We start from the raw sequence: 25,080 nt of genomic DNA, 5'->3' as shown, positions 1-25,080 counted from the left end.
CTTAGGATTTTATTACTTGTAGTCACGTGTCTAAGTATGTATCTGGGGGCGGGGTATGTGTTCGTGCCTGCAGACGCCTGGGGAAGTCAGAGGCATCAGGTCCCCTGGCTCTGCACTTGGAGGCACTTTTACATTGCCTGAGGTAACGTGTTGGGAACTTAACTCAGGTCTTCAAGTGCAGTTCATGCTCTTAACCATCCCTCCAGCCCCTAGACTGTAATTTATTGCAGGGCAAAGGCAATATTGGATTCAGAAAAAATGAACTGTTGAGGTGAATGCTCTTAAGACTCACAGTACCTTTATTTGTCCTGGGATGGCCTACAGTTAAATGTAGATTTGAATGATTCACACAAGGACACAGCACAGGAAGGGCCCAGCTGAAGGCAAAGGTTATTCGCTGCTCACGGCAGCCCCGGGCTGGGGTAGCAGAGAGCAAAGGCAGACCAGTGAAAGGTGCTGACCAGTGAAAGGTGCTGACCATACCAAGGCTGCACAAAGACGGTGAGAGCAGACGGCGGCTTGCACTCTACAAACAGGCTCAGGGCGGTAAGACAGAAGACTGAGAGGGACATGGGTGTGAGACTCCTACCCCTCAGTACAAAGGCTCAGATAACTGTCCACGCGGCTCTGTGTAACTCACTTGTCAGTGAAAAGCGGATGATGGCACATGTCAAGAAGGGCTGAAACCCTGAGTGGCATGCACCCCCAGGCTGTTATGGCCACTGTCAGCAGGTATTTCCTGTCCATAGCTTTGGGTAGTGTATACTTACCTACTACTCCTGGGAGGTGCCTTTTGTCCACACCTTAGGGGAGTGTACACTCACCTGCTGCTCTTCCTGCCACTGTTGGGAGGTGCCTGCTGTCTGTAACTCAGGGTTGTGTCCACTCACCCACCACTGTGGGCAGGTGCCTCCCCTCAGGGGAGTGCCCACTCACTCCCTTTCAGCTTGGTTATTTCTTGTCTCTTTAAAAAAGATCACTTTGACTAAATTCCACCATCATTCCCAGTACAAATTGTCTTCAAAGAATCACAAGAACTGGGTGTAGCAGGGATGAGAAAAGGGAAATTTAAAAACAGCTTTAAGGAATTTTAACAACTGGCCTAAGTGCTCGTCCGTCCGCTGTAGCCTCACTCTCAGAGTAATGAATGACATCTGTAGTCCTGACCAGACAGGCTGAGCACCTCTGGTTGGTCCCAGGGTGCCTACTGTGGGGGCGGGACTCTGCAGAGGAGGGCCCTTTTCTAGCAGACCTGCTTTATCGTGTGGGGGTGGGGGTGGGGGTGCTCCCATCTCCTAACGTTTCCAAAGAAGCTGTCTGACCTTCATCGCTGCAGAGGGTTCCAGGGTTGGAAGCGGGGTGTCTTCAGCAACTGCAGTGTTACCTGTTTCCATGGTCACCGACCGGGTTCAGGGTGGTGTCACTCCTAACCACCTCATAAACCTCTCGTCCTTACAGGACAGACACAGTGTATGGGAGACCTACACCTGAGCTTGGAGTCTACTTTCTCTTCCTCATGAGATTCAAGCCATTGTAGTGTTTTTCCTGCTTCTCGGGCCTCAGCATACACACCACTTTAGTCGCCCTCCTAGAAGATTTGGGTGTGACACTTGTCTTTCCTCTGGGCTCCCAGAATGCCCTTTTTTTTTTGACTCATACTCTACACGTGGTACTGCAACAAGCGAGGTAAGTATGGGTTGTCCCATCCTCCTCACGCCAGACTCGAAGGCTGTCAGAGCCTGGGTGAACCTTGTTTGCCTGCATGTCATCCGCACCTGGCTCTCAGAAGGTACTTAGAAAATGTCAAGTGAATGGAGGGAAGAGGGAAGAGAAATGGTCTCTTATTCATTTATTGAGCAAAACACAGGAAGAAGTCAATGACGCAGTGACCCAGTAAGTAAAGCAAGCTTTTAATGACTCTTCTCTCACATTTGTGAGCATGTTAGCAAGTGAAAAAAATGCTTTTATTCTTTCCACAGAACAGAGTTCCAAATAACAATCACAGAGTTAAAATGAGTAAGATGCTGGACGAGTAGCCAAAGAATATTATCAAATAACAAAATCTCAACAACAGTTTATCAAATGAAATTTTACTGAGACATAAGAGAATATGGGTTTGTAGTTAACATGGCTAAAAACGAGACGTTACAGGAACTAAGTCCATAAACCCAGGACAGGCACTATGCAACATAAGCAATTAGGTGAGCACACATTATAGACAAGCCAGTATCTGAAGCAGCTCATAGCACCAACACACTGGCAGGACCAGCAGAGAGGCAGGTCATTCAACCAAGGCATCTGGGAAGAGGGAGGATCTCAGCCAGCATCTCTTTCTACTCCCTTGTGACAATGCGGGAAAGGAGAGCTGAAGTGTCCGGTCCAAAGTCACCCGGCACAGGACTGAGCAGACCACCAACCACTGGTAAGCGCTCTATTCTATTTGATTTGACGGAATTTTCCTACTAACAGGTTTACGATGGAAGAAAACTAAACCAACTAACTTCATAGCATACTTCCGTGTTACGTTTACTCCACTGGGAAGGACTCTTGGGCCTGGGCATGGACACACTTTTAATACAGATTCAGAGTGATGAGTCTGACAGTTCTACCTTAGTGGTAAGCTGGTAGAAAGGTGGCACCTGAATAGGTAATTTGGCACATTTTTAAAAATGTTTTTTTAGTGTGTGTGTGTGTGTGTGTGTGTGTGTGTGTGTGTGCAGGGGTAACACATTGAACATGTAGAGGTCAGAGAACAACCTGTGGGAATCAGTTCTTTTCTCCCACCTTGTACATCCTGGGGATTGAACACAGGCTGCTGGGCTTGGCCACAAGCACCTTTACCCACTGAGCCGTCTTGCTGGTCCCAGTTTGACACATCTTATATTGTGTAAACAATGAGTCAACATTATTAACTCATTGGTATAAAATTCTCCCCATGGATAGTTTAAAGATTAGTAAAGTACAAAAATAACCCAAACACAGAAAAAGCAGACCAAATCTTCCCGTGAAAATGTATGATACTCTTTTACTTCCATATGGTAAAAAATTGAAAAACATGATTTCAGAAAAACAAAATATTTAACTACAACCCACAGCTTATGAACCACCTAGTATATAAAGTATTTCCCCTTTTTATAAATACATGTGTTTCTTCAAAATGTTTTGGAGTCATGGAATTTTGCATACTCTATCTTGCCACAGCCCCAAGGCTTAAATTCGACAATTTATGATGAACTGTGGGGACCAGAGTATAAACGCTATATTGCTCACAGGAGTGATACTACAGACAAAACAGATTGAACATAGAGAAATGAAGCCAAGTTGTCAGTGTAGGAAAAAAAAAAATCCCACACAGGACTTCCATTCATTCGGACCATCATCATACTGCTGCAGACAGTTATCTGGCTTCCATAAGTGAACAAAGACAGATAAATAAAAGTGACTTCTGCATGTCATCTATATATTTATACATATATTATGCTTTCTCACATAGACATTTAGCTATAAGCAAATCAACATTTGGCTTAATGTTTTCCCTCTTGGGTCCAGCATCAAAGGATCTGATTTCACTTTTATTGTGAGTACAGCTCAGATCTGGTTAGGAAGTTAGAAGACATTTACTGTCTCTAACCAATGAAAAGGCAACGAAATATCTTGGGACCTCAAGTTCATTTCTTACCATTAAAAGCATATTAACAAACGTATGTTTAAGTACTAAAGAATATACTATGTTTGCTACCAATAATGTGCACATGATTGCATAAAAATATTCTGTAATAAACTGCCTTATAAATGTTTAAAGAAACATGTTTAAAATTAGAGTGAATATAAGATTAGTGTTCTGAAACCATCAGTAGAAAAATACACTTGTAAAAAAAGAATGTTTCATTAAATGTAAAAATTGTCTTTTTGGTGTACATTTCCATTTTTTACCTTTTGCACGGTAAAAAAGCTTTCTCTCTCTCCTGAACAGGTGCCTTTAATGCAGCTGGAAGCTAGGCGACCGGGGAGGACAGGTTGTGGGAGTGCTACGGCTTTCACACGCTCAGTTCCGGATGGGTGACTTGGAGAAATACTGAATGTCTCGGAGCCATTTAGGAATAGTGCTGCATCTGTTTATTATCAAGAAACAAGATGCTCAAAGTCCAGGCATTAGATATTAAAAGAGATTTTCCTTTAGGGCACTCTGTATACAAATAGGGGAACTTCTCTAAACAACTCCTGAGGGCTAAGTCCTTTCTGAGAACACTTTTTAAAAGTCCTTCCTTAGTAGTTACCCTAATGAACTGAAAATGAATTAAGATATCACAGGCCTTGTGTTTGGTTCGGGCTTCTAAATGAATATTTTAAATGAACCCTCTCATTGTGACAAAGTCAAGATATGTCCTTGGTCATGGTAGGTTATGTGCCTCTGGGGTCCTCACTGGACACTCTGAGGGTATGTGGGCTATTGCCATGATCAAAGTAAAACTGATGACCTCACTACCCAAGTGCTGGAAGTGCTGGACTGTTCTACAGAATGCAAGCCTCCCCGTGGAAGGGTCCCTTCCCCCGGGTGGTTTGTGACCATGGTGGTGATGAAACTGCACGCATCTGCAAAGAGCTTCAGTGTCTTTATACTGCTTGAATGGTTTTTTTCCCCTGCTGTGTTCCACCCAGTTGGATCTGGGTAGTCGAGAATGTCCCCCCTGAAAACAGTTGCTCTAGCAGCCAGGGGCAGGCATCATGCTGGCCAGGAAGAAGGGAGAGGGTTGCCTGCAAAGCTGGTCCTGGAGAACAGCTTTTTCAGTCTTGCTCCCCTCAACTTGAGGTTCACAGTTCATTCTTGCATTCCCGCCATGAGGGTGGGCGTTTCTGAGGTGGCCACCCCCAATCCAGCGGAGATCATGAGCCCTGGAGTGAAGCTGCCCAGGGTTCTCCCAAGGGTCTCTTGCCCTTTTTTAACCTCAGAGTCACGGAAGCTCAAATGACTGATATGAACTAATACCTCATCAAAGGGCTTTCAGTTTAGTCTTAGTGTTTTAATTGGCACAGTTTATTGCAGACTTAGGGGCCAGCACGCTTCCCATAGAGGAGAGACAACAGATCAGCTCATTATGATGAAGATGAGCTTCACGACATTCTTTCATTACCTTTTTTGTACAAAAAATTATATGGAAGGAATCTGTTATTTTACCTATACAGAGTTCAAGATAAAGGTGTAACTCTGAGGGGCTGATCTTACAGCAGGAAGTTTCAGTGTGATTAGTGTTGATAGTGCAAAAAGACATGGCTGTAGACATCTGCCTCCCCAGGCCCCTTGTGTGGGCGACAGGTTGGCAAAAGCCTTATTAAGAACATAATATAAAGGTTTCGGACTGAAGTGATTCTTGACATTTTAATTTACCGGTGCTTAGACAATTTAGGTCTTAACACATCTTAATCAACTGTATATTGTAAAGACAAGCTTCCCCAACTCCCCTGCCACTTTCCTTATACAGTAACCCAACAATGATACCATAGATACCAAATAGAAAGTAAGACTGTTATTCTGTATTAAATCAGTAAAGGGTGAAGAAAGGACAACTTGGAAGAGAGAGACTTCAGGGTCTGTTATTCCAAGAGAAGAGTGTTTTAGTTACTAGCTGTGGTTACTGGGTAAGCTGAAGGCATCTCTTCAGGTTGCTGCTGTGGTTTGCGTTAAGAGGCGAGGGGTTGCTTCCCAGTCTACTATAAGATGATGCAGGTCTTCTTATCCTTGAATGGGTTTTCCGAGGTTGGTATGCCCATCAGCAGAGGGTCGCTCCGGGCATGCTCCTCACAGTATGACATCAGGTCTGCAGATGCTTTTGAGACCTATGGTGGACACAAATAAAAAAGAGAAGACTTCACCAACCAGGATCCTCACCCAATAATCAGTGTCACGGCATGGCCTTCAGACATGTCAAGTCCAAGGATAATGGCACTGGCAGGTAAGACCTGCCTCAACCAAGTGATCGTCTGAGGACTCCTCAGCAGGAAGGTACAAAAACATTTAACTAGAAATGAGTAACAATCACCCTCGATTCTAAGTGATGGTAACACTTCGAAATGAGTTGCCTGGATCTGCCATAAAACACAGTTAAATACTGTTGTTATAGAACCCTGAAGGGCAGTGGTTTTTCAAGAAGCTTAAAGAAAAAGTCCTAGTGTTTCCTGTATAAATGTGGAACAAAAGAGAGACATGGAGAGAAAAAGAAAAGCAAGTCTCATTTCACAGTGCTCAGTAGTAACAAGTGTAAAGAAATGGCTGTGAAATCTTGGTGGAGAGAATGGATGACAGAGTGGGCAGAGGCTCCTGTTGCTAAGCCTTAGGACCCGAGAACCCCCACACTAGGAGAGAATAGTCTCCTAAAAACTGTATTCTGAAGTCTACATGTGTGCTCTGGTACTCTCTCTCTCTCTCTCTCTCTCTCTCTCTCTCTCTCTCTCTCTCTTTCTCTCTCTCTCTCTCTCACACACACACACACACACCCTCACCAAAAAATTAGTAATGAAAAATGAGTATTTGGATATCTGCCATTCTGTAGTATGAAATGTTTAAAAATAAAAGTTAGGGGCAAAGAAAGAAAGGTGTGTGAATCAAGAGGAAGTTATGTTTTAGTTTCTATCCAAGAGAAAGGAGACTGGAACACAGAAGAGAGTTTAAGAACTGAAGTATGGAGTCCACCCCTGACTAAGCTTGGAGAGGTACTGTTAGTGACCTAGTGTGGGAAGTGAAAGGTACAACATCAGCACAGGAAGGCACCGTGCTTTACTCTGGTGTGGCACAAGCAGGAACTCTGCCCTTTTCTCTCTTGTGGCATGGAGAAGGCACCACTAAGGAGTCTGGAGGTAAGATTTCAGGAGTGATGAGAGCAGAGCTCTGAGGGCCACCACAGGAACCTCACGCTTTCCACACAGGTGACTGCTTCCGTTTCAGGAGACAGCATTATAGTCACAACATTTCAGGGCTCTCACTGGCCAGTCCTCTCAGGATTGTGGGGGACACTTCAAGGTCAAGGTACCTAAGAAAATGTTCCTGGCCTGGAGCCGCTACTAAACCTGGGCCCACAGAGTGGTCACACGGAAAGGCAGGATTTTCCTAAAGGAAGATTCAGACTGACAGTTGACTTGCAACACTTTGATAACTCTATAATACTTGATAAATTCCTGGAGGATGACAAGGATGTTTATCAACTCCACTGGGAATCCTGTCCCCACTCAGAAGACAGTCATGACAAGGCTGGAACATAGTCATTCAGGAAAGGCAGACTCCCGGGAAATCTTGCCTAGGGCTTGACAGAGAGGCTAGCTTAGATATCTGGCCCCTCAGCGGTTTTAGAATAACAGCTGTGCTAGGTAGGAAATGAAAAAGAAATTACTCTCACTCAGCCTGCTCCAGGAAAAGCCTGGAAGCACGCTGCTCATGGCTGTGTCTTCTCTGACTTGTGCTTCTGCTCAGGAAGGGTGGGGATTATGCAGGACGCACGGCCAGTCCGCTCACACTTACCTTTATTCTTTCAATGGAGGCTTCCAGTCTCAGCTGCTGCACAGTTCTCCTAGCCTGGGCTATGTTGTTGCTGCTTGCTGTCTTGCTGGACATCTTGGACGATTAGTCTTCCCTGAAATCTGAAGAGAATTTTAAAGAAGGTGACCGGCACTTCCCTTAAACATTTATTAAGATGTGTTATTTGAAGGGGGAAGACTGCATCTTCCCAACGATCCCAGCCAGAAATGCCCCACAGCCATTCTGGTGATAATCCAGATGTGCTATTCATTTGAGTATCGAGAAAACCTTTCTGCAGAAATCAAGCACTAATCAGTTTAATTGGTTGTGCCCCAACATAGTACAGAAAAGTGTCCTTTAAAGAACTTCCTAAGAAAAACAAAGCCACTTTCAGTAGTTACAGGACCTACAGCAAAAGCAAACAACTGTCACAGAGCATGTAATTATCACCACACCCCCCATAACACAAGACTTCACTTCATTTCTCCTCTTTTTTTTTCCCCGGTTTTTCGAGACAGGGTTTCTCTCTGTAGCTTTGCCCCTTTCCTGGAACTCATTCTGTAGTCCAGACTGGCCTCGAACTCACAGAGATCCTCCTGGCTCTGCCTCCCAAGTGCTGGGATTAAAGGTGTGTGCCACCACCGCCCGGCTCTTCACTTCATTTCTATTAGCCTGATAAAAAATTCAAGCCACAGGAAATGGTGAGAAGCTCGCCTCTAAAGAAATTTGCCCACAGGGGTCATCAGATGTGCAGCAAGTGTAAAGACTGTTGGGAGCTAAACAAGTCTTTTTTTAAAGAAAGGGGAGGGGATCTTCAGCTGAAGGACTCTCCATGATAGAGCTACAGTAAATGTCAAACGTACAGGAGTCTGGAATAGTAGAGTGTTATCATTCCTTCCTGCCTCGTGCTGGTGGCCAGGACACTTGCCCATCCTGTTACCGCCCTTACACGTTGGAGGGTTGATCCTCCTCTCTGGCCTGCGCCCTTGGAGTCTAAGCTGCCCTCTTGCCTTGTCTTCACAAGCACCTGATGCAAAGCAGTGCAAAGAGCCCGGTCCTTGTCCTTTGACCTGTCTGCTTAGGCAATGGCACCATTTCAAGAGGAAGGCAGGCCCGGGGCAAGTGCTGCCCGGTGCCCTTGCCATATATGGTGACATTCACACCGAGAGTGGTGGTAACTGGAGAAAAAGGCAGAGCCGGCAGGAGGGCGGCAGCTGCGTGACTCATGGGAGCAGGTGGGCAGTAGGTGTGCCTCCCTGGCACTAAGTGAGGACTCAGCAGTCTAGGGCACCACGGCGCCAGCAGCAAACCCAAGCTGACTCACTCTTTGGGAGGGCTTGCTACTGCACAAAGCTTAGACCAGACGAGGTATAGAAAACCAGTGACAGACCGCATGAGTGTCCCCAGACACAGATGTCTCCATGGCCTGAGTCAGTGAGCAGAGAGGGCTGAACCTTCTGGTGTCCATTTTGACACATTTGTACAAAAACAAAAAACACTACCTCAAAAAAACAAAACCAGAACTAAAACACTGCCCGTCAATCTGTGTGCAGGACTTCCGAGTGAGCCTTGGTGTCGGGCTCACTACCATCAATCTGAGTGCAGGACTTCGGAGTGAGCCTTCCTGTCACCAAGCTTGGCTGGTCCACTGCTATTCTAGAGGAGGTTGAGACCGGGTAGGCTGTTTCACCTTCCTGTGCTCATCTTCTTGTTTGTAACAGAAGGACACCACCATCCACCCTCACAAATGTTTTTTTCTTCTTTGCAGTGTAGGGCAAATTCAAATCATGAATGCGTATCTAGTGATTTGAACAATGCAGCTGCTAATCTGGAATCCCCTGCCTATGCACCTGGTGCTGCCCACCCCGCTTCTCCTACCTGCTTGGTGGACCTCAGGGTTTTGACCGATGTGGTCTAGGCCCTTTAGAACAGGTCCTTAGGCAATTCTATCACATTAGTACCAGGACAGAAACAAAGGAGTGGTGATGACCAATAGGATACTGGAGGAATAGGGAAGCCCCAGCAGGACAGAGGTACAGGAAACAGGAGGAGGAAGTGTACGGCAGGACAAGGTGGCCTTGCCTTGTCTCAGGCCTTAAGTGACCTTGATTCAACACACGGACTAGCAGACTCTTCCTCAGACTGCAGTCATGCAGCCCTGCCCAGGGGAGAGGCCCTGGCCAGGTTCTGTTAATCAGGTGTCTGAAGTGCCATTGAGGCATGGGCAACCTCGCCTTGCTCTGTGCAGGGCCCTGATGCACACAAGCTGGTGACAAAGCCTGTCCCTGCAGCCTAGCAGAAGGGACTCTCCTTCCAGCTGCTGGCTGGTTGACTGTGACCATGACTCCTTGTCTGAGTGGCCTGTGGTTTGTAGGCGGCACCCTCAGGGTTTCGCTATGTTCCCTTTGCATGAAAATAATGCCAAGCATTCTCTTTTTCTCAACCTTCAGGGTGCTGTTTCCAGAGCCAGGGAAAATTTTCTCGTAACGGAAGAAGAGGTCACATAGGGACAGCATCACTCATTGTTCCCACCTGTGTGGCCCTCAGCAAATAATCCACAGTCAGGCTCTATTTATAAAAGCCTGGAATGGTCCCGCCCAGTGAAGATACCTAGATGGAGATACACGGAGGGTGTCTCCCCTTCCCCACTGTGATAGAGCTAATATTTAAAGCAGCTAGCTTATAAGCCAAAACAAAAGAAGATGAAAAAGGGTAAAAACAGCAACCCACAATTCCTTCTTGCCGGCTCAGGCCTCTATTGCTCCTTCACTGGACCTGATCACACTCGCAGCCCCCTTCCAAAGGGGGATCTTACCAGTTCCCAGGCTCTAAGAGGTCCATACAATACTGTCAGGCCTTTATTTTTCTTTCCCACTCTTCCTTCCATACCCGACTCTTTCCTTCTTAGAAATGGGGGGTGAGGGGTGGAGGTGGGGGAGGGTGTCTTCACTCTGTTGCCCAGGCTGGCTCCAGTGTCCTAGGTGCAAGCAACCCTCCTGCCGAAGCCTCCCAAATAGCAGGGACTGGAGGCAAAAGCTACCATGCTGGGCCTAGTAACTTCCCCATCCCCTTTTCTGAGGCAGGATCTCAAAAGGTAGGTATTTTTTCTAACCACCGAGAGAGGGACCTTCCCAGGCTTTTGTAAGTAGAGCCTGACTGTGGATTATTTGCTGATGGCCACACAGGTAGGAGCATGCTGTCTCAGGCTGGCTTTGAACTTGTGGCAATCCTCACGCCTCCCTCCCAAGCGCTGGAATGCCAGGCTTGAGACACCACATAGAGCAACATGTTTTCAGGTAAGCACTACCGGTACTGGGCTGGGTGTGCTGAGACTGAGCGACAGAAAGACACAGCCCACCCTCACAGAGGCAGCACTGAGGGAGTAAGTAAATGCGTGCTTTCCCTTTCTGCCTCGGGGAGCCGATCCCTGCCACACCGCTTGCCACCCTTCTCAGTGTCCAGCGCAAATGCAATTTTTCTGCCAGTTCCTTCCTCTCTGCTGGTACGGGGATAATCCGACCTAGAGAACTAGTGAACATTTAGAGACGAAAGCGTTTTAGCTTCATTCTTAAATACAAAGCGCTTCGATTGTATTCTGTAGTGATAGCTTTGGGAAGTCAGTTCAATGGGGTACTTGCTTGTGGGCAGCCCTAGAAAACAGCCACTGGGCCACTGGGAAGGAAAGGAATCTCTGATTATAGATTTGTTCTTAAGGAGAAATCAGATCAAATTTTTCTAATTTTAAGTTGAGGAGCCTCTTCCAGAGACAAAGAATTCGTCTACTAAGCTGCCTCAAATCTAGATAGAGGCTGCGGCTCTTCAGCGCTTGGAAGGAGGGAGGCCTTTCTGGGTCTGGGACTGGCTAGAGGTGATCTTTGTCGCTGCAGATACTTGGTAAAACCTCAACTAATGTTCTGGGCCAGAGGACAGAGAGACTGGGAAAACAACCACGAACGTCTCCATTCTTCTATTCTGGGCAGGAGAGCCAGGCTGTCTGTCTCTGCACCAGCTTGCTTTATCCAAGCACAGACTCTAGGGCAAACACCACCTGGAACACATCCTCATGGAAACTGGGAGCTCGTTTGCTGCTTTCACACAGCCTTTCAGGAAGCCGCGATACAACCCCGCAGCGGGTTACTACTGCTATTTTAAAGGTGAGGCAACTGGATCTAGGAAGGTTGGCTTCCAGGTAACCCAGTCTGCACTGTGCAGCAGGTGAGACTTCTCTCTCCAGAAGTCGCCCTTCCCACCTGCCCCACAGAGAGTGCGCTATTCCGATGAGGATGACCTCATGCACACTGGAGGCATCGCAGAACGTCCCACAACATGGCTCTTCACTGGGAGCACCTTTGGCACTCTGTTAACAGGAGTAGGGGCTTGCTGGCTGCCTGGTGTTTATGCACCAGTCTCTGGGGCACAAGACTTATCTTGCCCACGGCCAGAGTAGACTTCACTCTTGCATCCAGTTGTCGTCAAAGAATAGTCTCTGTAGCTCACAGGCAAGGGCTAAAGTCAGCACTGGGGCGTGGGGGTGGCGTGGAATCCGAGTACTCCATTTTGCCCAGCAGAGGTAAGACTCAGGAACTTGAGCCAATGTCCATCTGATGTAACCTGGCTATTGCTTCCTTTCTGCTTCATACAGGGGCAAAAGAATGGAATAAACAGGGAGCGTTTGGCTAATCAAATGGTTTGCACTGGATTTGATACTATGGTTTGCCTAAATTCTCAGGTTCTTAGAAATCCTAGGAACAAGATGTTCCATTAGGAAAACAGACATTTAAATCTGTGTCAAGAGGACCTGAGCCAGAGAGGAGAGTGGGCATAAAAAGTGTCACTGAGCATACACTCAGCAGAAGGAACAGAGGAGCCCGTAGTCTGAATGACAAGTCATAGTGGCCTGGCCCAGAGCTAATCACTGGGGCGAAACAACTTCCAAGAGCAAACATCCTCTGTGGCGTAACAAAAGAGCAGCCTTCCATTTACTCCAGCTCTCTCCATGCTGTCTATACAAGGGGGACAAGAAGACCTGCCTCTTAGGGCTGTGGGAGATGGGACCCAGACACACACTACTCTCAATGCACCAGATGTCTGGATACTATGAAATGCTGGGCTCGGGCTGACATTCTTGGTGTGACCCAAGATTAGAGTACTGCTGGAGAATTACAAAGCTATGTGATGAGGTAGTAACAGCTTTCTAACACAGCCTAAGAGGGGTGACAGCAGAGCAGGCTCTTACAGGCCTTCATCCTCATGAGCACTTACCACTCACATCAGCACCTAAAGGCTTATGCGAGCCTCAGATGGTGTGACTGGGCTCCACACTCACTGCACAGTATGTGCTTTGACTTCAAACTGAGTGTCACCCTTCGGAAAAGAGAGATTTCAGCTAGGCATGGTGGTGCAAGCCTTTACTCACAGCTCTCAGGAGGCAGAGGCAGACAGACATCTAAAAGTTCAAGGCTAGCCAAGGCTACACAGTGAGACTCTTTCTCAGATAGACAACAGACAGACAGACAGACAGACAGACAGAGGATGTCCAGAAAAATGGAAAATCCTTAGCTGGACCTGATGGGCAGCTGCTCCTTTGACATCTGTTAGTTTTAATGTTGCTCTGCATACCCTGGACATGTTGTTCCAGGGTTAGCAAGATCTCTTGTTCTTCCCAGAAAAGGTGTGTAAGACTTGATAGCTACAGAAATCTTGATTTTCTTGTGGTAAAAATGGGACAATACTACTTTACTATTTCAAAGGATTGTTAAAAATATCAGATAAAACTAGTACGAGTATAGGTATGGTCCAGTGCTAGGATGGTTGCTTAGCCTAAGAGAGGCCTTGGATTCAATCCCTACCACTGGGGAAAAGCATGTAGATTAATATAAATATAAAGAATGACTTTCAGAGTGGTTAGTACCTGTATCCTCTTATCAGATACTGTGTGGTGGGCCCCACACTCTCTGTAGTTCCTACTGTACTTCCTGGTGCTTGGCAGAGGTCTGCCCTCTTCCTGGCATACCTAACTGAACTGCAGGGCTAGACAGAAAGAAATGGTATGTCCCAATGTTAATGGGAGGAATTAACAGGAATGAAGTATTCCCCACTCTAAATTCCTATGCTGAAGGTCTAATCCAGCACTTCAGAGTCTGACTGTGTGTGAAGATAAGAGTCTTGTGAGAGGTAACTAAGCTAAAATGAGATCGTGAGAGCAGGCACATAGCCCATGGGACACTGTGTTTATAAGAAGGGGAAATTTGGGCCTAGAGGTTTACAAAGGGGAGACAAGTAGTCCAACATTTGGATCTCGGATTTCTAATCTCCAGAAACAATAAAAAACCAACTGTTGTTGCTTAAGCCCCTGGCCTGTGGTAACTAGAGAGTCTTCATAGCAAATGGACACACCCAGGTTCTCCTGCCACCAGCACAGTGGTCAAAGCATTTCGAAATGACCTGGCAGGTAAGAGTGACAGGAATTTTTGCCAACAAGAAGGGCGGAGGCTGCTGTTTGAGGAGGTGGGTGGTGGGCTATTCCGGAGTCTAGTCAGCAATCAGTTACAGAGAGGCCATAGGGCATGGCAGCTCTCTGGTTCTGCACCCAGCACTCAACCTTGGGTTCAGTTTTGTGGTGGTTCGGAGTCCTTCCTAGGGACTCTAGTGAAAGCCTGTTCTGCCTTTCAATGATTATACAGACCAGTTCTGTGAAAACTGCAGGGTGCTTTCTGTTGGCTGTACCTGAAGCCTGAGTCACACGGAATTATTAACCTGCTGTTAATAGCTTGCAGATTAGCTAGGATTTCTATTACTGCCCTGCTATCACTGCTGACCACCTCAGACTCCCAGACTTCAGTGGAGGAAGGACTGAGTCTTAGTATTCACCTTCTCTTTTTCCCAGCTGAGGTTACAGGTGTGAGGTCAAGGCAATCCAAGCCTGTGGCCCAGCTGCACATGCCACTCATCTCCTGCAAACAATCATACTGACAGTTTGTATGGAGAAAAAGGAGAAGAAGCAGTAAGAGAGGTTTGCAGGAGAGTAGGAACACACATTTTGCAGGAAGAAGGTGTTGTATTTTGTATCGATCTAGAAGATCATCTAGAGATCTTGAAGAGACATTTACACAGTTCAGAATCAGCCAATCAGAAAGGAGAACATCTCTTGCAAGGACTCAGCAGAGCTCGCCTGTGTGGCTCTTCTCTAACATCTTTCTTTGGCTGATCTTTGCCTAAGGTCACACATGGTGGAACTGCAGTTCAGGCTATATGACTCTCAAGATGTTATTATACACATCATGCTGTGAGGCTTGTCCGGAACAGCAGGAGTCCAGGATGCAGCTGGCACAAAGGAGTGGCATGTGTCAGCTAGCCTTACTGCATAAAGAAGGCACTGGACTCCATTCAGTGGGTCATTCGCACAGTTGGTCCCCACAGCAGTGTGTGCACAAGTGTGGCATGGAGTGAGTTTGTAAGAAGGGAGGGAGAGGTTAAGGAGACTAGGACCACTGCCCCAGATCCTAGGTGAGACTACGGCTAAAGACACAGATGATTGCAACATCCTGTGTGGGCTGAGGTGCTGGGAGGGAGCCAGGAGAATTAGCCAATCTCCATAGTAAATCCAGTGGGCAGGAGCTGCTGGCCCTGGCTTCAGGGAGTATCTAAGAACACCTGGGGCACTTGCTTCAGAAACCTGCTTCAGGAGGTCTGCAGCAGGGCCCAGACAAACAATGTGAAAGCTTCCTTGGAAGACTTTCCTGAAATACCAGTAGTGATGGCCAGACTCTGCCTCTGGCTCCTGCCCATCTTTACTTCCGCCTGGAATTAAAATGGGCCAATTCAGAAGAATGCTGCTTTCTGTCTATGCATGACTTTTCAAAGCTCTGACTAAGCTTTGGATGGTTCTCTATTTGATGAGAGTAGCCTACAGGGTTGACTTCCTTCAGTATGAGACTGTTCTATTGGTTGACATTCTTCTCTGCTAGAAAGTCTGTTTCCACGACAGACACTTCCTTCTGGAAAGTGCCACAGTGCTAGACAGTCCATGCTTGCCACACACAGGGGCATCCCTCCAACAGTGTTCCCTCTGTCTTCAATGCAGGTCCTCTCAGGGCTGTCTTGAGGGGCTGGTGTAGCAGAACCATCAAGGGCTTTTACTGTTGGATAAATTAAAATCCCAGCTTGTCACCTGCTACTCCAAGATGGTTTACTTCAAAGTTCATATAAAATGACTGAGATGGTTTACATTTTGGGGTGCTGAATGAATCACTGAAACCCACTGTATCTTAACTGGATCAGCAGCATTTGAGTATTCCATAGTTATATCACTTTCCAGTCTCATCTGTCCTGACCAGTCCAGTCCAGTTCCAGCTTCTATCTCTGAAAAGCTGACTTAAACAAGATCCAGGGGGTTTCCAGGGTGCCCATCAAAAAGTCCAAAGGGTTTGCACTCCAGACCTCCTCACAATTCTGTATCCATAATAAAACTCCTAACCACAAAAGAATCTTCTTTCTATATAGCATGTACCAATGCCAGGTACCAGGTGACAGTCACGCCTCTCAGTGCACTGTCCTAAGTCCTCACAATAACCCCAGGGAGGTTATTTTATTTTATTTCTAGTTTCATACATGACATTACGCATATGTTAAGAAACAGCTAAAAAGCTGCTAAGATGAGATCTGAGACCAGACAAGCTGATTCTAGGGTTCAGGCCTGGAATTTTCATTGCTACCCAGAAACAGCGGCAGCGTATGACGTTCAAGTCCTTGACTTCGTACATTGTGCTTTCAAGTCCTGAGCCTCCACTCAAATTCTCCACCAGCCTCTTGGCTCTATTTAAATTTTCTCTTGCTTTAGGTTCCTGTTTACACTGCTACCCACTTCAAAGCAGGCTAGCTTCCTTAGCTACTTTTACTTGCAGCAATGAATCCCTTTTATTAATTAATTCCTGCTACATCTGCATATAGCTCAGGGGCTCAAGGGTGCCTGAAGGGCCTGACCCATGCATGGAAAGGGCAGGCAGGGCAAGCTGTGCATGAGTAACAATGTTCAATGTATGTCGTTACGTAACTGGTTTCATGTAAACACGGTAATGTAGTGACTATGTGTCTTCACCACCATGGACCAGTGACTGTGACCAGTGCTCAGTGCTCTGTGCAAACACAGGTTTATTTAGTATCCCTGGAGCCTCGATTTATCATGCCCATAGCAACTAAAGCTCAGGAAAGTTACAGAATTCCCAAGATCACAAAGCTGCAGATTTTAGTCCATATTTCTCCGACGTCATGTCCCGACCACCTTGTTCCACCTGCCCTTGCACAGGGACTAATGCAGAGAAAGAGACCTCCATAAACACCTGGGTTAGTTTAAGACATACAGCTCAGCAACTGTATTAGCCAGTGTGAAACTATCACCCGGGGGTGTTTTAATGTCTGATAGTTGCTGTATTAGAAACAGGATATATTTTGCTGGCCTTTCCCATGGGTATCCAGCAAAACTGCCTATTTTGAGTCAATGAATACCTAGTGGTATGTGTCCTTGCACAGATTTTAGAAGCCAGGGGGAATTCCTGGTCTTTCCCTATAGTTGATTAGGTCAAAAATGTTGACTCTGAACTTTCACCTCCAGTATGAGATGGCACTCAGGTTCCAAGGGCCATGCTACTGTGTACCCATGTGAGGTATCCAAACAAGTTCTCAGCTGTTTGGGTAGGGCCACGAGAAGGTGCCATGTCACCTACAGCAATGTAGCCCTTAGCCCCCGACCTTTTATGTTGGGCCACACTCCATCCATCCGTTCAGACAAATGTTTACAGTCAACACTGGGAACAACGCTATGAACAAGTTTTACCTGCTACCTATACAGCCAGAGTGGCTCAGAAAAGATTTGTTTACATTTTTCATGACTGGTTTAGGATAGCTAAGTGTCTCATGTGTTTATCCACGAGTGAATGAAGGAATGAAAGAATTTTACAACTATGTCATGTTGAAAACAGTAATGTGGAGAGCAGAGGGAGGCTTGACTCAATGTGTGTTGACATGAACAGAGCCATGTCAAGGACCACAATGCCTCAGATCTGTGAGAGTGGCAAAGCCTTCCTCTGGTCCAAGCGGGAGTGTTTACTAATGATTGACCAGTGTATGCAGAAACTATCAACCACAGCTTCCTCCTCCAGGATGACTGCAGCCTGAGACTGCTCTCTACAGAGACCTCCTACCTAGATTAGCTAAATCTACCTCCTTGTTCCGCTGTATACGACAAGCCCAACTCCTAGACTCAGATGTATAAAATAAGGTTCGGGCCTGTGCAGGTGGTGTCCTCCATTGGAGAAAGCACAGCTCACCAGATCCCAGCTTTTCTGTACTGTCTCTCTGTCCTTTCTTCATTCCCTGTCACTAAGGCAGGCCAAGCTCTAAAGCTGTGTGGAGCACAGAAGGTGCTTTTCTGTGCTCGGCACTGTGTTGAGGGCTTTATACCACATTTTTATTTGCTCCCTACAACACCCCTAAAAAAGAAATGACCGTCATTTCATTCATTAGTGTTTTTGGTTATGAGTATTAACACTAATGACAGCCCCACAGGGTCTACAATAACACACAGCTATCTTGGGCCTGAGGAAATAGTTCGGTGGCTAAGAGCACTTGCTCTACAGCACAAGGAGTGTGGGAGTTTGAATGAGAACGGCTTCCACAGGCTCCTTTGTTTGATCACTTGATTCTAGGTGGGACAGTTTTGGGAACTGTTAGGAGGCCTGGCCATTGTTGGAGAAAGAGGGGGTGAGCTTTGAGGCTTGGGGCTGGTTTTGGGGTTTCAAGCACCCACACCATCTCCAGTTAGCTCTCTCTGCCTCTTGCTTGTAGATCAAGACTCAAGCTCTCAGCTGTTCCTGCACCATGACTGTGTTCCACCATCACGAGCTCCACTCTAATTCTCTGAAATGATAAGCCCAGTTAAACACTTTAAAAAATAAGTTTCCTGGGCCATGGTGTTTTGTCACAGTAATAGAAGAGTAACTAAAACAAGGACCTTAATTCAAATGCCCACTCAGGCTTAAAAATAAAAATCTGGGTATTGACTGTGTTTACCTTTAACCCCTCATCAGATGGATCCTAAGAGCTCTTTGGTCAGCCAGCCTAGCTGAACTGATGACCTTCTGGTTCACTGAGAGGCTCTGTCTCAAGGCATTAAGGCAAAAAGTGGTAATGTCATGCTCTGGCTTCTATTCATATACACACCAGGATACACACACAGGCACACGCCCGCCTTAGGTTACTATAGTAGACACACACTACTGTAATAATAGCGGGACTTCCAAATGGCATACAGCAGTTCTTACTGTTCCATGTGGTGGTCTTCTACATTTGTGAGAGGAAGAAGCCACAACGGGCAACAGACTCCAGTGAAGGTGTTCTCCAGTACAGCGGCTCTCCACCTGTGGTCTCCACACTTGCAGTAGCAACCTCAGGATTATCTGAGCATTTCTCAGGAATGGTAACCCAGACCTACTGAATCAGAACTGGGGTGGACTTTGTCAATGTGTGTCCTAGAAGCCCCCCTCCACTACTCCAGGTGAGGGTCTAGAGACACAGCTCAGTGGTTAAGAGCTCAGACTGTTCTCTTGCAGAAGACCCTCATACAGTTTCCATCACCAGCATGGGAGGGGAGAGGGAAAGAAAGGCTTGCAAACCCCTATAACTCTAGCTCCAGGGGGTGTGACACTCTCTTCTGAACTTTGCAGGCACCTGCACTCACATGTGCTCACACCCACACACATACATGTACACATAATTAAAAATAAAAATAAATCTAAAGCAGCAGCTCTCAACCTGTGGTTTGTACCCTAATTGGGGTCAGATATCCTATATATCAGATGTTCACATTATAATTAATAACAGTAGCAAAATTAGATTTATGAAGTAGCAATGAAATAATTTTATGATTGGGGTCACCACAACCTGAGGAATTGTATTAAAGTGTTGAATTAGGAAGGTTGAGAACCACTTTAGATTCTAAAGAAACTAAAAATCCCCAGCTGATTCTTATGCCCCTAAAGTTTAGGAAGCACCCACTGCTGTGGACAGGTGCAAAGCAGAGCAATCAAACATCAGGAAGACCTGGCTATGAAATAAATAAATAAATAAATAAATAAATAAATAAATAAATAAATAAATAAATAAACGAACAAATAAATAAATAAATAAATAAATAAATAAATAAACGAACAAATAAATAAATAAATAAAACAGTTGTTCTATTTAAACCAACATGATCATATTCCTGATGTTATCCCACAACTAAGCACAGTTGTGCACAGCCTCCACACAGCTCGAAAAGCAGCAATGACTTAAGATCAGTGTGATAGAGGAAGGAGGCAGAATATCCCAGTTGCTTAGGTTGGGAGCTTCACTAATTACCTATGATAAAGTCATCTGTGACCCTTTGCATACCTGAACCCAGAGACTTTCCTTGGTATCCATGTGAGCACCTGAGTGTTGTCCCCATCAGCCTTCCCTGGGGACCTCAGGGCTTTGCTCTTCTGTTACCTCCCTGGCTTAGCAGAGCTGAAGGCTGTTTGGAAGGAGACCTCCTAGCTATCCTAGATGTTGTCTACAGCATAGCTAGCTGTTCTCCTAGTTCCTGGCCAGCTGGGAGTGCAAAAGAGACAAGATTAGGAGTCTAGCCTTAAAGACCTAGCCTTTACTCCACACTAAGCTGAGGGCATGCCTTCTATCATTGCTAAGCAGACAGGAGCTTGCCTCTCAAGAGTGCATCCAAACAACGCCCCCAAACACCCCAAAGAGATAAAATGCGGCAACAAGACTCTGCTGCATCCATTTTGGATTACAGGGGGCATGCAGCTACTGAGCATGGCCTACAGTGCGTGGGGGCTACTGGATCTGTGGCTTAGGCTCCCACGAGGATGGACTAACTCCTGGGTACGAGGAACTAAGTGGGAGAGTGAACCCTAGATTCAATCCTCAAAGGACTGGCACTAAAGGTGGAGACGAGAGGGAAATGAATTTCAAAATGGCTACTGGCAAGAACAGTAGAGAACAGCCTAGAGTGATTTTCTTGGTGAAATGAGGCCACCAAGGGTTTCCTGGCACAAGTGATAGGCCCAAGGGAGCTGATGGAAAAGTGAGTAGGCAACCTCAGGAAGGAGACAAGTGAGGCAGAGAAGTTCAGGCAGATTCTACTCAAGGGAGGTTTAGCAGCAGCCAGTATGATAAGGTCTGGCAGTCAGACAGAACTGGGTTCAAATCTCAGCCCTGTCATTCAGTGCAGAATGGTGTTTATATGTTTATCTCCTCAAACTCCCAGATTCTCTGTAGAACAAGATGAGGGGAGTGCTTACCTTATAGGACATCTTCAGGGGAGCAGAGAGGGGGCAATGGTGTTACAAGAGCCAGGGGGAAGTAAGGAAATGCTTCCGGAAGGCAGTTAAAGCCATGGAAGTGTTTGTAGTTAAAAACATATTCAGAAAGCATGTAAGAGGAAGACATTCCAAAATGTACCTCTTGCCAGTGACAGGAATCCTAGGGGGTTGTAAGTGTTGTCTACACATCATTGTAGCTGTGAGGTTTGGGTTTGGATAATGAAATATGCTCTGACAGTACCTATGCTTGCCAATTACTGTTCTCTAGGGCTCATCACAACTTACTTTATCCTTTGAACGGTATATAAAGCTGTTACTATTTATCATTGTTTAGAACTGCGGGAACTGAGGCAGCTGCTTAGAAAAAGCCAAGACCAGCAAGAAGGTGCATGGAGAAGTTGCCAGTCTGCCCCAGCCTCAGCTACACCAGAAGCTGGGAGGGTGGAACGGTGAATGCCTTTAATGCCAGCATTCAAAGGGCAGAGATTTCTGTGAGACTGAGGCCAGCCAGGGCTATAGAATGAGCTCCTGTCTCAAAACAAACAGCCCCCCCAACTGTCACTCACTAAACTAGGAGGAGGGTAGGGAATACTGCACAAGGCTCCCTCACGGGACTTCTGAGTGGGGGCTCTCTGAACAAGTAGTTTCCAGAAGGAAGGATGGGTAACACACACTGTGAAACCTGCGAGAGAAGCATCAAGCAGGGGCAGGGGCATGACAGCAAAGGTAAGACGACCGTTAGATGTTTGGGATGGCTGGCGACAGTGTTTCCAAAAGGAACCCGGGGAGGTCAGGAATAGAGAGGAGACATGAGAAGAGGTCTTTGTCAGAGCTGACTGGATGAGCTCAGGATTGGGCTTGGAAACCAGGCAGAGGGGGCAGTAGCAGAGACACCTAGAGGGTAAAGGCATGGAAACAAAACAGTGGGGAGCTTGGGCTGAAAGCAGGCACAGAAAAAATGAAAGAAAAGAGAAGTTAACTTAAAATATATTTTGTTAACCAGGCATGGTAGCACATGCCTTCAATCCCAGCTCTTGGGAGGCACACGAAGGTGGATTTCTTTGAGAAATCCAGCCTGATCTACATAGAAAGTTACAGGCCCGTCTCCAAATAAATAGATTGATAAATAAACAAATCTTTTCTGTTTTTTAAAATTAATTTTTAAAAAGATTTTAAAAATCTGTGTATGTACATACCTACATGAATTTATGTAAACAAGGTGCAAGCAGGTGCCTGTGGAGGACAAGGCATTCGAACCCTTGGAACTGGAGTCCTCTGCTAGATCAGTATGTGCTCTTAAGCACTAAGTCATCTCTCCAGGCCCTTGTTTTTCAAAGACACAGTCTCAAATAACCAAGGCTGGCCTATAATTTGATCTTCCTGCCTCTCCCCTCCCCAGTGTTGGGATTATAGGCATGCTACCTGGCTTTTAAGAACTTTCCTCCTCATTTTCACACAAGTATATATGTGGTATGTATGTGTACACGTTTCCATGTGTGGGGGTAAGTGTGCATATGGGTGTGCATATACCCTGAGACCCAAGGTTGATTTTGGGTGTCACCTTCTATGGCTCTCTCACCTTATTCGCTGAGGCAGGATCTCCAGGTTAAACCTAGAACCTTCTGGATATGACTATTCTCAAAAGGCAGTCACTTTAAAAAATGACTTAAAAAAGACTGTTGAGACAAATTATTACAAAACATCACTGAGACACCCGGAGAGAGGCTGGGGAGAGACAGCTCACTCAGTAAAGCACCACTGTGCAAGTAAAGACTGGAGCTTGATCCTTAGCACCCTGGAAAAGACTGGGCACGCCTAGTATTGAGGAGGTAGGGACAGGGAGCGTTTGCTGGTAGGGCAATCTGCTTGAACCAGCAATCAGCGAAAAACTGTCTCAAAGAATAATGTTGAGGATGGCTGAGGAAGGCATCTGACACTGACCACTGGCTCTCCCGCACCCCCACCAGATGGAGAGCAACTGCGGAAGACACCTGATGTCAACCTTTGGTCTACACACACAACTGTAGACACAAACAAATACGTACGCACGCATGCACAACTGGACCAAAGACACTGAATATTCAGTAGGTTACTATACACAATGTGCCTGGTAAATTTGGTTCACTGAAATTAAAAAGATTTTACAAAGTAAGATTTTCAAATGGAATGGAGTAGAAGGTTCTTCTCTGTGAACTCTGGAGAAGATCTGCCAGGGCTACTGTCGGCCCTGGAGTTTCCGGGCCTGACCTCTTTGAAGCACTGGACATTGCCTGGCATAGCAGCAAGAATCACGTCCGAAGATGGTGATTCGCACGAGATGCCATTAACAGGGAGAGTTCTACAGATGCTGACATCTGCTTCCCTTGCCTTCCATTCAGCCTAATCCTGTATCTATCTCATGGTCTCCTGGAGGGACGGGGCCATATGCCCACAGTTCCTAGGTCTTCTGTGTGCAGCACACGAACAGCAAGTTCAGGCTGGTTTGATTTATTATGACACGTGGGTAGCAGGAATAGATTGTTCTGTAAGTCTTCTTCATAACTCAGGAAATAAGAGGAACAACATTCTGGAAGTGTGTACAGAGCAAGACCCAACACAATTTAATGAGCTGACCACAGAGCAAGACCCCAATAAACACACAAATGAAAAGTAGACTTCTCAAATGAACTGGGATGGTGTCACATAACCAAAGGTCTCCTCCAGTGAATGCTTCTCCAAATGCATCATTCACTAGACAAAGGTTAAGGTAAAGAAACTATTTAGCAATGATTCTAATCAAATACCAGTTAGGAACCACAACAAGCACCTCCAAAATTAAAACGCAGCATTTTTACATAATTTCCTGTGTATGTGGGGAGAAATTCTGTTGTAATTCTATGGTGCACCCACAGTGTACTCAGGACTTCTGCACTGGTGCATGGGAAGGTGATGTTCACTGTGATCTGGCTACAGGCTGTCTTTGCTTTGAAACCCAGCACTCCTCTAGGCTGCATGCACATAGGCACTGTCCCTTTATATTCAATACTGACCCAGGGAAACTCTTCTGAAGCTGGGAGCTCTGGAAATAAAGAAGTGACCTAAATGCCTTCTCTGCTAAAGGGGTGGAGGGACAGCAAGAAGCCCACCCTAAGAGTTACAGCACCAACAACCCTATCTCTTCCTCATGTAACTGTCGAGTGAATTAAGCTTTTCTACCTGTAATGAGCCCAGGTATTAAGTGATGAGCAAGGCCCCACCCAGGAAAGCAGTATTCAGCTGTGACCAAACAGGAGCTTCTGTTGGTTGAAGCAGATTCTGCCTGTCCTGGAGGCATTTTCAGAGATTGTTTTATGCACAAGTAAGCCCAAATAAATACCGTGTGTGTATCACACACAGACACATAAGGCTGAATTTACAGGAGGACTAGGCAGCCATTACTGTCTGCGCCAGCATTCTAAGTTTGCATACCTGGCACTCATGGTCCTCACGTGCTCATGCTTTTCCTGGGCTGGAGGGAGATAGGTATATAGGAAGACCATTCCCAGATGCATGCTGGGAACCATGCCTAGCTGTCAGCGGGTGCTGCTGTTCGCCTCATGTCCTTTCTTCCTTTCCTAGTCTTGTATTTCTATCCTGGGAAGCTGGATAGAATGTCATCAAGAGATTTTAAAACACAAAGTCCTTTCTTAAATATTATCTATACTGGACAGGGTCAGTTAATTGCTAAAATTTATTTTAATTTCTTTTTGTAGGCTTGTGTAAACATCTTGAATTTAGCATACAGATTTGTGCTAAATTCAGGTTTTATGCTAATTTGGTTTTACTGAAGATGATTTTAAAAGTCCAGATTTTTTTTTCTCAAGAGACTCTTTCCTAGTAGCTTATCAAGGGCTTCCTTCTTAAATATTTAGCATGTTTTCACTTTCAGTAATTTCACAGGGATAGCGAACAGAGGAAGTGTCTGTCCTCCCCATTAAATGAACTCACTTGCTTGCCTTGGATACTGTTTGAGCATGACCCTTGTGAGGATCATCTACAAGAATTATGTCCCAATATGGCACTGTTACAAGGTAGAAGCAGGTGACAGACCCTTAAGTAACTGGGGGCATGCCTCCCTTGGAAGGGATCAATGTAGTTCTCACAGAACCCTGGCTACATCCCTTGAAAGCAGGTTGTTATAATCCAAGCCTGGATTCCTGTCTCCCACTGTGGTCTCTTTGCATGTATCTCTGCTAC

General features: G+C 46.0%; 1 protein-coding gene across 1 annotated transcript in view; it reads right to left on the bottom strand.

Annotated features, from left to right (window-relative positions):
* Positions 1-1,889: 1,889 nt before the first annotated feature.
* Positions 1,890-25,080, bottom strand: part of Gng12 (G protein subunit gamma 12) — a 120,722-nt gene continuing 97,531 nt past the window's right edge. Inside the window, exons 4-5 of the mRNA XM_052720427.1 lie at positions 7,511-7,629; positions 1,890-5,835 (exon numbers count right to left, since the gene is read on the bottom strand). Of these exons, the coding sequence (XP_052576387.1) occupies positions 5,710-5,835; positions 7,511-7,603 (219 nt within the window). The 5' untranslated portion in view covers positions 7,604-7,629 and the 3' untranslated portion in view covers positions 1,890-5,709. The remainder of the gene's footprint in view (positions 5,836-7,510; positions 7,630-25,080) is intronic.

This window comes from Peromyscus californicus, unplaced genomic scaffold (genome assembly GCF_007827085.1).
Source record: "Peromyscus californicus insignis strain IS unplaced genomic scaffold, ASM782708v3 Scaffold_6__1_contigs__length_162567912, whole genome shotgun sequence".
In the NCBI taxonomy this organism is placed as follows: Eukaryota; Metazoa; Chordata; class Mammalia; order Rodentia; family Cricetidae; genus Peromyscus; species Peromyscus californicus.
Note: the sequence above shows the minus strand (reverse complement) of the source record. Positions and strands in the feature narration are given on the sequence as shown.